Here is a 14,488-nt window from a genome sequence, read left to right as displayed (position 1 = left end):
AAGGCTCTGAGGGAGAAAGTAAAAGTTCAAAGGATTCTTGCCTAATGCCTCAGATAATGTTTATATTTTAAAAATAATATTAATGACCTGAAATCTGCAGGCAAGCACAGTGATGGGTTTTTCTAGAGAATTTAATGTATGTGTCTACATATGATCAATGGTACTCATTTATAAGACTGCTGATCATGATTAGCTAATTAGAGCAATACCAATGACTACTGAGCACTTACCATGTTTCAGAGATAGTGGCAACTGCTTTATATACCCATCTTATCTAATCCTTTTGGTAACACCATAATATTGTTCATTTTATAGATAAGCTTAGATGAAGCTAGAAGAGATTAAGAATCCTGCCCAAGTTTATAAAAATAGTAAGTGGCAGAATTAGGTTTATAACTCAAGTATTACTCCAAAGTACTTGCTCTTAATTTTTAAAAGCTTTACTGCCTCTCCTAAATATAGTCTATGGCCCTAAAATAGATACATACCAATTTTTAATGAGGTTTAATTCATACCTTTTTAGCTTCATTATAACACCAGTAAAACAGATCTTCCAAATAATTCAACTGGCCATTCTTTTTCTTTTTTAGCCCTCATAAGTGAGTTTTTAAAGGTGTAATTATACAGGTAGAGATATGCCTTGGTTAAAGGTAACAAAAGTTTAGATATACAAATTCTAACAAATAAGAGAATTATTATCATTACAAAGCATGGTAAATCGAAATGATTCTGGTGACAGACCTCTACTTAAATCATAGTTTTGATACTTTTCTACCTATATGACCTTAGTTAGGCTGCTTAACTCTTTTGCCTCCTCCTTTATGAAACTGGGATAAATAAGGATTCTTTAAGGATTGAATGGGATAATGTTTGCACAGAACCTAGCACAGTTTTTTAAACTATATGTTTTTCTTTTCTCTCCCCTTGTTTTCTTAAAAGATAATTACTTTTGGTATGTGGGAAGAAGTATATTTTTGCTCTTATTGTTGCCTTTATGCTGATAACCTTTATATGATACCCTGGGTTCTTTCTCTTGTAGCTAGTTTATTGGTTTCCTAGAATTAACAATACTGAAATTATTAAGTAGTCTCTTCCCTAACTTCCATTCTTCTCTAGCATATAACATAAAGTAATATCCTTTTACTTTCACAGTAAATACTTGCATAACAATTCCAAGCTTCTACTTTCCATACACTCTTCTCCATCCTCTCCCCCAACTTTATATTTTTATTATTGTATAATACCTATGTGGTTAGAACATGTAACTAATTGTATATTACTATTCTGTCACTTTTATGCCCATTGCTTGTTCTTAGCTCTACAGGTAAAATATTTAATCTTACCATCGATCCTTATGTCAAAGTTCCCCTGATCATTTCTTGATAATTTGGAGCTTGTTTTTTTTTTTTTTTTTTTAAGTAATCTCTACATCCACCGTGGGGCTCAAACTCATGACCTCAAGATCAAGAGTCACGTGCTCTTCTGACTGAGCCAACTAGGCACCCCTGGAGCTCATTCTTTAGTAGAGGAACTCATGGGAATATTATTCCTTGAGTTTTTGTATGTACAATAGCAGTTTGTAGATTTTCTTTTTAAAGACCAATGTGATTTAAAATCCTTGATTCATCTTCTTTCCCTAGGTACCTTAAATATGTTATTCCATTATCTTCTGATTTTCTTTGCCTTTATAAAGACGTGGTTTTTGGCCTGGATGTCTGTAAAGGATGTTGTCCCTTTAATGGCCAAGTGCTTTACTGGTTATACATAAGTGTTTATTTTTCTAGATAAATTTTCTCATTTGAATAGTATTCTTTCACCAATTTCTGAAGTTTCTTCAGTAATGGTTTTTAGTATTTATTTTGTTGTACTGCTTTTTTTTTTCTTCTCTGGGGATGCCAGCTTTTCATATGTTGGTTCTTCTTATCTTTCTGTGTCCCTTACTTTCTCTTAAAATATTGGATTTTTAAAATCTCATTTTTTTATTCTGTTGGATTGTTTTTCATCTTTCTTAATTACCATTCTCTTTTTCCTTTACTCTAGTTGAAAGGTGGATGGACAGTGAATATTTAGTTTTGCCAGCTTCAGTATTAGAGACAGACAAGAGGAAGGGAATGGATATTCTTTAGCCAACCAACAATGCTTGCTACAGGCTAGAACCATTGGAGTGAAGAGTGTCTTAAGTAAAAGGAAAAATGATATATATTTAATGACAATAGGATGGATAATCAGCAACATTAGCTATTTTCTGTATAGTTCTTGGAAGGTAGAGAGGAATCTTGCTTTTATATATGGGTGCTAGCTTTTCCGATTACATTGCTTATTTTTATTTTGCCAGGACTTATATTTTTTAGTGGTCATTCCATTTTATTTATTTTTATTTTGTTTGTTTATTTATTTTCTAATGTTTGTTTATTTTTGAAAGAGACAGAGACAGAGCACAAGCAGGGGAGGGGCAGAGAGAGAGGGAGACAGTATCTGAAGCAGACTCCAGGCTCCAAGCTGTCAGCACAGAGCCTGATGCGGGGTTCTAACTCACAAACCGCGAGATCATGACCTGAGCCAAAGTCGGATGCTCACCTGACTGAGCCACTCAGGTGCCCCATTTTATTTTTATTTTAAAAGAAAAGAGAAAAAAAATTACATTCTACATGATTTGTGACATTTTAAGCAATAGTCTGCTTCATTTATTTATTTTGTCTAGCACACATATATCTAAATAAAATGGAAAAGGAATCCTAGGATTAGCAAACGTTGATTAAAAATTTTAAGATTTATAAGTCAGATGCCCAACCGACTGAGCCAACTAGGTGCCCTTTTAATCATCTTTTTTTAGGGTGGAATATTAAAGCTGCTCTGATAAATGACATTGTAAAAAGTTGTAGTACTGAGGAAATTTGCTCATTGAAAGTTTTTTGTTCATAACATACTTTGAATCAACTCACCAGGAATTTTTTGTTTTATACTAGAAGTTTACATTTTATTTATTATTTTTATTTAGTCAGTTTTTGAGAGAGAGGGAGGGAGCGCAGACAGAGGGGGAGGGAGAAGATCTCAAGCAGGCTCCATGCCCAGACATGGGGCCTGATTTCACACTGTAAGATCATGCATGACCTGAGCCAAAAATCAAGACTCGGATGCTTAACTGACCGAGCCATCCAGGCGCCCCAGAAGTTTACATCTTACATTTAGCTTATCAGATACTTGATTTCATAAATCAATTTGATAGGATGTAAAATAAGCATTATATTTAGTTAATGAGAAGGAATAATCACAAGTAATTTCAACACCTTTCAAGTTTTTATTTCCCCAACCCTGTTCATGAATTTCCTAAAAATGTGCTAATTTATCATTTTTGTCTTTTTACTCTTTTTCCATACTGTAATGGAAATACTAATGAGCATTGGAATAATGGAATAAATTAAATAAACAAAGAAGAAAGGAACAAAAGAACTGTTTCACTATTGGGGGATTGATCATATCTTTTAATTTATAAAATGTAGTATTATATGGCAACTACTCATTAACAGTTATAAATTATTTTTATTTTCTTTCCTAAGTATTTTGTATTTATTGAGGACCAACAAGATTATAATTTTCTGTGTGCTGACTTCTAGGTAATTAGGGATGCTTCGCTGCTGTAGTAGCCTGGAATACAGGCAGATCATGCAGTATTTTAATTTTCTTGTATCAGTTATTTCTTTAGTGGCACAGATACTTAAGATGTAATTATTGGGGTACTGACTATAACATAGACCTTTTTAGGGATAACCTGTATTTTAGGGACCAGAAGCTCTTCTTTGTGATCTTTATCATTAGAAATTTAAATTAGAAACCTACACATTTTACAGCCTACACCTTCACATCCAAATAGCTCTTGGTCACATTCACTGTTCAGTCACTTAATACGAAATATCTCATTTAGTTCAGTGTATGTTGAGTCTTACATGAATTCTTTCATATATTAAATCCACTTTACAACCCATTTAAATTAGTTTCCTCTTAAGAGAGTTTGGAAAATGTTGGGCCATATTCCTTGAAGACAGTCTTTTGTGTATTTACAGTTTGTGAAAGTCTCTTCTCAGTCTTTTGCCTCTCTGGGCCAAACATTTCCAGTCCTCTTAGCTTTGTGTATAGATCTCATTTTCAGATACTTGAATCATCTCTGCTGTTTTTGCTGTACCTTTTTCTAAAATCTTTTATTGCTGAAGATCAGAATTTTATATATTTTAACTAAACCTTAGTAAAGATACGGTCATTATGGAGTAGAATGGTAAGATTACCCTTTTTAGTTAACTGTTTACATTTTTTACTTACTTTTTGGGTATTTTTTGGATCATAGAAGTAGGAACGTATGTGAAGTTTGCCATTTTACTAGAAAAATTAATGCATTGCTCAAGTATCTATTGTTCTTTGCAGCACTATTTCTTAGATTCTTGGAGCAAATTATTTTTTCATATATAAGAACATAGAAAAACTCCAGTATTTATACAAAAATATATTGTCTCTGAACAACTGTGATTTTTATTCATTCAGGAAATATTTTCCAGGCATTGCTCTACATATTGGGGGTAATGTATTGAACCAGTAAGCAAAATCCTTTATAGTCTAGTGGAAAAGATTAAATAATAATACTATGTCAAGGTGTAATAAATACAAGAAAAAAGTAATGCAGGATAAAGCGTTTAGAAAGAGTGACAGTGGGGACAGGATACAATTTTATAGAAGGATAGTCTTAATGGCCATCTTGAAGATTGTCAGCTCTGTAGATCACTAGCAATTCTTTTACTTCGGTTTCACATTACTCAACATGTGTTTAGATAACCTTTTGTTATTGTCTCTTCGCTGTTGCTAAGTTGGCTGCATAATAGCAGTTTGCTGCTATCTTAACTGGTCCCTTAATATTCACTGTGTCAGGTAAATGGCGGAGATGAAAACTCTGTAAGAAATGCTAATGTGTATCTGTGATAGGCACAGGTTTCAAATGAATGTGTGATTTAGAGGATTCAGCTGGATGTCATGCAAATCTCCCAAAAGATACATAATTACTCCTAGTAGTATTAAGCCTTAAGCCCTGTATATCTGATGTAGATCTTAAGAGGTAGAGTATATAGGCTAATGCATGCTGTACTTGACTCCTGTTTAACCTGGTCTCACCTCACCACAAATCTTAACTTCCACTTAACTAGGGATCTTCATAAAGGTTCTGAGTCTCTGATTCCATACCCATCAACCCATACCCTATATCTCGTGCTCAAGACATATCCTACCTTTCTATAAAAGCCCTTCTTTTTCTTTTTGGCGTATCCAAAGTCAGATCAAATGTAGGGCCCAAGTTGCATTTTCCTCCTGCTGATTTTATTTTTCCTGCTGACTTTATTCCACAGTGCTATTGCCCTTTTCTAAATGTCTCCTCCACTCATAGTCTGTGCCATATAATTTTTGCATATATACCATTTTATATGTTTAATTTTGTCTCACCTCCCTAACAAGTGAATAAGCTTTTTGGGGCTGTACAGTGTCTAATAACATTCCCACTGTATGTAGCTAAAAGGAAAACTTGTTTCCTCTACCCATAAGACTTTTGACACCAAATGTGTGGATTTTCTGCACCAAGAAATTCTCCACTTCTCTGTGGATACCAACTGGGTGTCCTATAATTTATTCATTTCTGACACTGATGACCCAGAGTTACCACAGATACCACAGGTTAAGGGCTCAGTCCCATGGGGCCACACCCCATTTCACATGGCAGTCAGAGGAGTCTGGGCCTCTTGTACTTCTGACCAACTGGCTTTAAGTCTGGGGTTCGTTCCCACAATCCACTCTTCAGGTTTGATAATTTGCCATAACTGCCCACAGAACACAGGAAGCACTTCATTTACTGTTACTGGCTTATTATAAAGGATGCAAGTCAGGACAGCCAAATGAAAGAGATGCATAGATCACAGTATGGAGAAGGGGCTCCATGGTACTACCCTCCCAGTACCTTGATGTGTTCACCAACCCAGGAGTTCAGGAGTTCTCCAAACCCCTTTGTTGAGGATTTTGATGGTGGTTCCGTGAGGTGAATGTGATCCATTAAATCACTGGTCATCAGTGATTGAACTCAGTCTCCAGTCTCTCTCCCCTCCCTGGAGGATGGGGTTTGGGACTGAAAGTTTCAACCCTCTTATCATAGGGTTGGTTGCTGTGATAAGCAGGCTTCATCCTTCTACAGTCATCTCATTAGCCTAAACTCAGGCATGATTGAAAGGGGCTTCTTATAACAAAAGATGCACCTCTTACCCTTATCACTCAGGAAATTCCAAGGGTTTTAGGAGCTCTATGCCAATAACCAGAAGTAGGAACTTACCACAGTAGGCCAGTATTGGACATGAAAATGGGCACTGGACAGTTGTGCCAGTGAACCTGTGTAGCAGTCCATGAGACTGTATTACTCTTCAGAGGACTCTGATAATTTTTGTAGATTTTTTTTTTGCATGTGTGTACTCCAAAGCAAAATTATCTACATAGTTAGTTGATTAGAAGATTATTTACAAATAAAACTGATACCAATTTGTTTTCTTGTTACAATATCATACTTAACATGAAAATTAAAAGATAATAATTAGACCAGATAAGCATCATTCCTTTTGCACAGCTGGGCAAAAAAGATGCATCAAACACAAATAATATTTGTTCCTAAAACTGTTGTATAATATTATTGAATAAAATAATTGAATAAAATGATAAAAATTTGTTATTGTATGGTGAGTGATAAAGCCCCAGATCTGGTAATGCTTTTTTGTGTGTGTTGTAAAGTCTGTAAATTTATTATAGCAATCTTTTTTTTTTTTTTAATGTTTATTTATTTTTGAGAATGAGAGAGAGAGAGAGAGTCCGGGGGAGGGGCAGAGAGAGAGGAGGACAGAAGTTCTGAAGCAGAGAGCCTGATGTGGGGCTCAAACTCACAAACTGTGAGATCATGATCTGAGCCGAAGTTGGGTGCTGAACCAACTGAGCCATTCAGGTGCCCCTTTTTTCTCCCTTCTATATGTGGCCCAACTATACCTGTTTATTGAATGACTGTTTTTGCTTTAGGATATAATCTTCCTTTTTTATGTTTAGGATGCTAGATTAATATGTTTCTCAGTAGCTAATAAAGTAAGGCAAATTCCTTACTTTAAATTTCAGGGGCTATACTCCTGTCTTTTATGAGCTGTTAGGTTACAATAAAAAAACTTTAGTGTATTTTCCTCTCTTCTTGAAAGACAGATGTAGGTGTGATGGAAACAAGTTGAACTAAACCTTACTTTATCTAATTCTGATTTGTGGTAGCAAGTGAACATTTTCTGCTACTTTTAAAATGCTTGGCCCTTTTTAAGTAGAAGTCCTGCTGTGACTTCCTAGTTTATTCACCTTGGTTAAAAGACATTCCTTCCTGAACCCTGAATTTACATAATTTGGTTCATTACTCCCCAAGTGTAGATAAGGTATGCTGGTTTTGATTTAATTGTTTGCCCCATTATAGTTTTATAGAAAGACGTGAAGGTTTTCTTTTTATTGTTATTGATGCACCAGCCCTTGCAATCTAGTTTATTCTTACCTGTAAGTTTCTGATCTATATTTAAAGAACTCTAGAAATTAAATTGAAGTGGGTTAGGAGTCCACTGGAAAATGAACATGTTCCCAGTGAGTATGGACTACAAAACAAAACAGTCTTTCTTAGTTAAATATTTTGTTAGGCAAAATATTTATTTTCTAGTTCCTGTAATTACAGTTTCAACAAGTGATGTGAAGCAATTAACCCCCAAATTTACCAGCTTAGGAGACCAAATTGTGAATATATATTTAGTTTTTAAAAAAATGTTACCAACTCATCACATTTTCTAATGAGCTCTGAAATCTCCCTCCTAGGTTGGTAGGGGAGGTATGTTTGGTATGCAGTGATTAATAGGGTAAAATTTTATAGGCATCATCTTAGTTTTTATTTGACTTTTTCCTCATAGTTGGTGTATGAATTCTTCTTAAGATTTTTGGAGAGCCCTGATTTCCAGCCTAGCATTGCAAAGCGATACATTGACCAGAAATTTGTACAGCAGGTAAGGAATTCTTATGTCTTAAATTTCCTTAGGTTCATCTTAGCAATGATTCATTAATTTGTGATTAAAATAGTCTGTCAAAACTTAAATGGTTTATTTTACTTTAACATCGTTTAATACTCTTGCCAAACAATTAGGGTAAAAGTGAAGGAGCTATGAGAATACGAGAGTATTTTAAACAAGAGTGAGCTTCTAATGACATCAGTGGAATTACATCCAATCCTGAATTCTTAGTTATTTTATAAAGACCAGAAAAGCAAGCCTTTCTGGACAATCTGAGAAAATTTGGTATGACCATTCAATCAAAGGGCAAGAAGCTTTCTTTTAAATTTTTAAGTCTTTGAACTTGAACTTTGGGGTATGTTTTAAGCATTGTAACTTTGAAATGACAGAGAAAAAACAGAAATGGAATCACCATTAGGAGTTTGGGCTTCGGCTCCTTTCCTGTTATCGGTTACAATTACCAATGACCTTTCCTTTTTCCTTCCCCTTCGCACCTTGGGCATTCTAGCCTCCCAGTTCCTAAACCACAGATAAATGGGATATTTAAGAAGAAAAGGAGATAGAGTGAATGAAACATAATGGGATACCTTCTTTTTTTTTTATAAATTAGTTATAAGCTATTATTTTTTGGAAACTACATACTGAAAATTAATTTTTTGGAATGTGTTCATTTTTATTTTAATCTTCAAAGTCTTTTCAACAATGTAAAAGCCTCTCTTTAACTGAGGGGAACTGGCCGGCCCTAGACAGGATTGTGGTGAAGTAGACCAAATCTTTGCAGGTTTATTTTCTCTTTGGAAATACTTATCAGTATGTAAGGTCTCATTAGGAATTTGATGCTCTTCTCTTCTAGAGTTATTTGCACTTTCAAGAAAGGTAGGAGATGAGTGAAAAGGTAGCAATGAACCCAGTGCAGAGGCGAGGACTAAAATCATTACGAGGACCTTTCCTACCCTCTTACCACTGTTGTATAATAAAGATTCTATAAACATGAGTTCCGCATATTTATTTAGAGTTCAGTTTTCATCATTTATAGCGACACCTGACCTCACATAAAGTATTCTGACTAATTGCTGTTAGTGTATTGATTAATGAAGAATATTGTCAGGAATATGTCCTTCAACCATTCAAGCAACTCTTCATAAATTACAAAGAAATATTGGGTCTGTGCTAACAGTAAAATTTACATTTCATTCACAAGTAAAAATCAGATTAAATAGAACTTTGTGATTTTGGTAATTGCAGATGAATGCATATTTATTTCCTTCGGTAGCTCTTGTGTGCTACAGAAGGAATAGAGTATATTAAGGAACTCTAGAAATACCACATTAAATTGTGTTTAACATAAAAGCAGGTTGAGGGGAACAGTTGCCTTAGTGCTTCTTCAGTCTAGAGCTTGAGGTATTTCTGCTGCTGGCTTATTCCATGGGTTTGAAGAGAAACAAGAAGAAAACTTCTACTTTATACTCTAAATACCTGAATTATCCGAGAAACCAAAGCCCAGTAATTTGTTCCTAGCAGTTTATATGACTGTGCTTTCATAGATCACTTCTGTGATGTATTCATATTATGTTATTCTTCATGAATAGTATATGAGAGAATCCTTAGCTTTTGTACTTTGAAATTATTTGATTAGGTGGTAATTTTAAGACTTAAAAGTACAGGAAAAAATTAAGTATAAATTTGGACATTCATATTTCAAGAGAAAAAAAATACTTGGATAATTCCAAGTTATGTTCAAATCATAGGATTTCAGAAGAAAGAAAGAAGCTAAGAATTACCGAGTGCTTTTTATGTGCCTGGCATTGTCCTTATATGCTTTTATATAAAGCATGTGTGTCTAATTTTACACAGCTAGTAGATGGCACAATCAGGATTCAAACTAGACTCTCTCTGACCATAATGTTCCCTACACTTAGAAAACACAAGATTAGTTTCAGCCTTCTTCATTTTATCAGTGACGAAAAAGCTCAGAGGTTATGAATTACCCTTAAAAGCAAAGTTAGAGATAAGCATCACAGCCAGAATAAGAAACAATTTCCTGATGACTAGTTTTATGTATGTTTTATTATATGAATTTATATTTATAAATAGATTATTTAGATTACAGTATTTCAAAATAGGTTTTTTTAAGTAGATTTAACAGTTGGCGAACAGGTATTCTCTAGTTTATATTTTTCTCCTGAGGATCAACTCGTACTAAATTCATTTATTCTTGAATTAAACATGTCAACCTTAACAAGTAAGGGCCCCTTTTATTAATTTGCAAGCTTATCTTCTAAGTAAACCCAACATCAGAAACCTGAATATGAGTGTCTCAAGTGAGTAGGTTAGCCATTTTTAATTAGAATAATTTGAACTGAATTTATTAGGTATATTAACACAAATTATTTTACTCTGGATATTTTTGTTTGGAGCCTCATTCAGGACTTTGATAACCTAGTGAACAAAGAATGCAAAAAGACATTTGTTTAAGGGTATGTAAATATGACTAAAGTCATCACAACCCTCAAAAGGCATTCACTCTAATAGAAGAGATGCATATGTAAATAATCACATATAATTCAAGACAGAATGGGAAAAGAACTTTGAGGAGTCCAGAGCTTGCCATCTTGACTGTAATTATCAATATCAAAGTACAGAATGTAAAATTCCTTGATGACTTCATATAGGTAATTATATTCTACATAGAGAAATTACTTTAAAATTTTTCCTAAGAAAATCCAATGTTTTATTTAAAATACAGTAATACCATTTTTTGACAGCAGAAATTCAGTTTCTTTGCCATTTTAAAAATGGGAATTTGAGCTTTGACTTTAAATTTTTCAAAGATCTCTTTATTCTGCCTTTGCTGAAGAGTTGTGTAGAGGTATAGGAAGAAAATGGTGAATTAGCCAGTTTGAACTGGTTTAAACTTTTGCAGCCAGTTGCTAAAGTGACTTTAAATAAAAATCTGTAGTCTCATCTCTATTTCATTATTTCCTGAATGACTTTTACTCTATTAGCATGTATCTGCCAGTACTTTCTCCTACTAAATACTAATTTCTGAGCTGTTGGCATGGTGACTTGATTTTTAGTGTAAAATCACAAAACAATTTTAGTTTGTATAAATCTTTCTAGTAAAAAGGAAATACTCATTTGCACATGTGTATTTTCAAACTTCATTTATTTAACGACTTGCAGTTTGCAAGCTTAAGATTTTTGTATGTAGTTTTGAATTACTATCAAAAAGCATTAAAAATCTCTCAGGTTTCAAAACTGTAAAATTATGAGCCATGGTTAGTAGTCAAGAAGAGGATAGAATTTTTAAATGAGTGGCAAAGCAAAAAAAATACAAAACTGTACACTTTTCAAAGTATTTATATTTTTATGTGTTGTTTTTTGAAATGAAGTGAAAAGAAATACTCCTTAAACTTTTCTTTAGCTTCATTATTTAGCAAGAATAAAATCAACCTGATAAGGCAGAATCATTGAAATTTTTTAAAAAAATTTCATGGGTTATCTTGAAATCAAATTAGAATAAAGTGAAATTTTAGCTCAATTATTTTTAAAAAGTAATTTCTCAGATTTTTTTTAAAGCTCCTGGAGCTTTTTGATAGTGAAGATCCCAGAGAACGTGACTTCCTGAAGACTGTTCTGCACCGAATTTATGGGAAATTTCTTGGATTAAGAGCATTCATCAGAAAACAAATTAACAACATTTTCCTCAGGTAAACTGGTCATATATTCATATATAGCACTTTTCCCCTTCCATGTTTTCTTTTTATTCCAGTTCCTTTAATTTTTATATCTGAACTGTTGATAAGTATTTGAGTCATTTTTAGCCTGTTTTGTGGGTGTCGTGATTGCATGTAACTTTTTTGAAACTTGCAACTTTACTTCTCATCTAAGTGGACAATAGTTATGAAGACTGTTTAGAATAGGTAATACCACTGTTCATGTTTAAGGTTTATTGAGGAGAATTTATGTCTAGTTACCTACTTCTTTGAGCCTTTTGTTTAAAAAATTGTGTATAAATATTTAAATCAATAGCTCTTGAAAGTAGTTTTGATTTTCTGACAAAACTAATTAAATTTATATGGAGTATATATTTTGACTATAAGTGATAATCTGTTAAGTAATTGCTTCTAATTAGGAGATTTTGCTTTAATGTAACCACATTTCAGGCTTGGTTTATTTGGAAATGTGGAAGAATTAGGCTAGCATTCGTATGATGTAACAGTTCGAGATCAGTAATGGCTGCCTCCTTGAGAGACCGCATCTTCCTGAGGTCTCTGTCCTCCTAAGTCTACTCTAGTCATGATACTTCCCTGTCCTGTAGTCATTTGAGTTCATGACTTCTGCTTTAACAGCAAGCCTAATCTTGGAAAGCTAGACAGCCTGTGTAGTTTAGGTTTAGAGAAACTATGAATAAAAGTGGCTTGATTCCATATGGGTCCTTACCTCGTAGATTTTCCTGTGGGTGGAGGTTTCCTATTTTGAAAGTATTTCTTTGAGAAAACCCATCTTTCGTATACATTTTTAAGTAAAATAAAGTCTTCCAGGTGAAATGATATTCTGTTATCTCTGAAGCTAGATTATAGCAAAAGTGTATGTGACTTAATAGGAATTAGGCCTTATTTTATTTTTAAAAAAAAAAATTTTTTTTTAATGTTTGTTTATTTTTGAGACAGAGAGAGACAGAGCATGAACAGGGGAGGGGCAGAGAGAGAGAGAGGGAGACACAGAATCTGAAACAGGCTCCAGGCTCTTAGCAGTCAGCACAGAGCCTGACGCGGGGCTCGAACTCACGGACCGCGAGATCATGACCCGAGCCGAAGTCGGACGCGTAACCGACTGAGCCACCCAGGCGCCCCAGGCCTTATTTTATAAGATTGCTTAGAGGTAACTAGTTTGGGGCAAGATAGCTTACAAAGAATTCCTGAAGCACACTTGTAGGTTTCTTATAGTTGCCCTTAGGATTGATTTCTCTACTTTCCTGCCTCTTAATTTTTAGTTTTCTAATGTTTGAGTTTTCATTACACCTGTCTTTATTTTAAATTCAGGTTTATATATGAAACAGAACATTTCAATGGTGTTGCTGAACTCCTTGAAATATTAGGAAGGTAGGTCATTGTTTTTTAAGAGTTAAATAACTTTGAACGTTTTATGTATTAGAATCTTACTGGGGTTGGAGAAATTATTTTATATTTTAGAGTTTAAATATAGAGCACAAGACATAGCTTCTCAACTGAATTCTTTTTATAGCTTTTTAAGCGGTCAGCATATTAAAGTACTTGCCATGCAAGACATCTGTTTTAGAATAGGCTTCTTCCTGCTTTTGAAGCTGTGGCATGTTTTATGCCTGATCTTGCCAGACTGCCTCAGAAATTATAGGATCTGATTGGGAAGAAATGAAATAAACTATAGTGAATCTTTGATGAAGTTATAAGAATTCTTGCTGAGATATTGATAGGCCCTTCCTAATCCGTCTGTTCTTTTTAGAAGAATCTATAGCCTTTTAGTTTATGTGAACATTTTGCTTTCTGTATTCATCACATAGCAATATTAACTTGAGAAGATTAGGCCCCCTCTATTTATAGTTAGAGAGTGATTATGGAGAAAACTACTTCTTAATTTCAGATCTTTTAGCAAAGTAAGAGAAACTTCAGAATGTATTTCAGAAAATACTTCTGCTTCAGAAAATTTTGAAAGTTCTAACAACATTGTGATACTAACTCTCCTGTGGCTGTAGGTAGGAAAATAAAGGCAATGATACATAAAGTGATAGGCTTTCTAGAAAATGAAGATAGAAATTACTTCCTGGGACTTTAATTGGCAGTCCCAGTTTTCTTTTTGGCATCATTGAATGACTTAGAAGAACAGAATTCATAAAGTAGTTTGAAGATGACTAAGTCATTCAACACCAGGACTGAAGCAGAGCAGTGTTCCTTACGTACTTACTCATGGAAATAACTTTTGGAAATAAAGTAGTAACTACTTAACCCTTCCCCCTGCCTTTTTTTCCCTCCAGTATTATCAATGGCTTTGCATTGCCACTGAAAGCAGAACATAAACAATTTCTAATGAAGGTTCTTATTCCTATGCATACTGCAAAAGGATTAGCTTTGTTTCATGCTCAGGTAAGTTTCAGACAACTTTCAAATGAAATGAACATTGTTTCAAAGGCTGATATAAAGGCAGAGAAACTGAGAAATATTAAGGCAGCAATTTTAGGTATAATTAAGCAATTTGCTTTGTAAATTAAAGCAAACTTTTGTTATAATTTAAACGTATTACAATATTTAGCTTTATTAAATAAGCTCAATGCACTTTTAATGTAGATATAGGAGAGATAATACCCAGTTTTCTTGTTTTCTAGTCTAGGCCCTGACTTTGGAAGGCAGCTGTGCTCACCACTATAC

General features: G+C 34.0%; 1 protein-coding gene across 2 annotated transcripts in view; it reads left to right on the top strand.

Annotated features, from left to right (window-relative positions):
• Positions 1–14,488, top strand: part of PPP2R5A (protein phosphatase 2 regulatory subunit B'alpha) — a 65,835-nt gene that overhangs the window by 40,127 nt on the left and 11,220 nt on the right. For both annotated transcript variants that reach the window (XM_058700203.1, XM_058700204.1), the window contains exons 4-7: positions 7,989–8,081; positions 11,664–11,794; positions 13,130–13,189; positions 14,098–14,206. In XM_058700203.1, coding sequence (XP_058556186.1) covers positions 7,989–8,081; positions 11,664–11,794; positions 13,130–13,189; positions 14,098–14,206 — 393 coding nt within the window. The remainder of the gene's footprint in view (positions 1–7,988; positions 8,082–11,663; positions 11,795–13,129; positions 13,190–14,097; positions 14,207–14,488) is intronic.

This window comes from Neofelis nebulosa, chromosome 15 (genome assembly GCF_028018385.1).
Source record: "Neofelis nebulosa isolate mNeoNeb1 chromosome 15, mNeoNeb1.pri, whole genome shotgun sequence".
NCBI classification, from domain to species: Eukaryota; Metazoa; Chordata; class Mammalia; order Carnivora; family Felidae; genus Neofelis; species Neofelis nebulosa.
The sequence above is the reverse complement of the archived record's forward strand: the minus strand, read 5'-3'. Positions and strand labels throughout refer to the sequence as shown.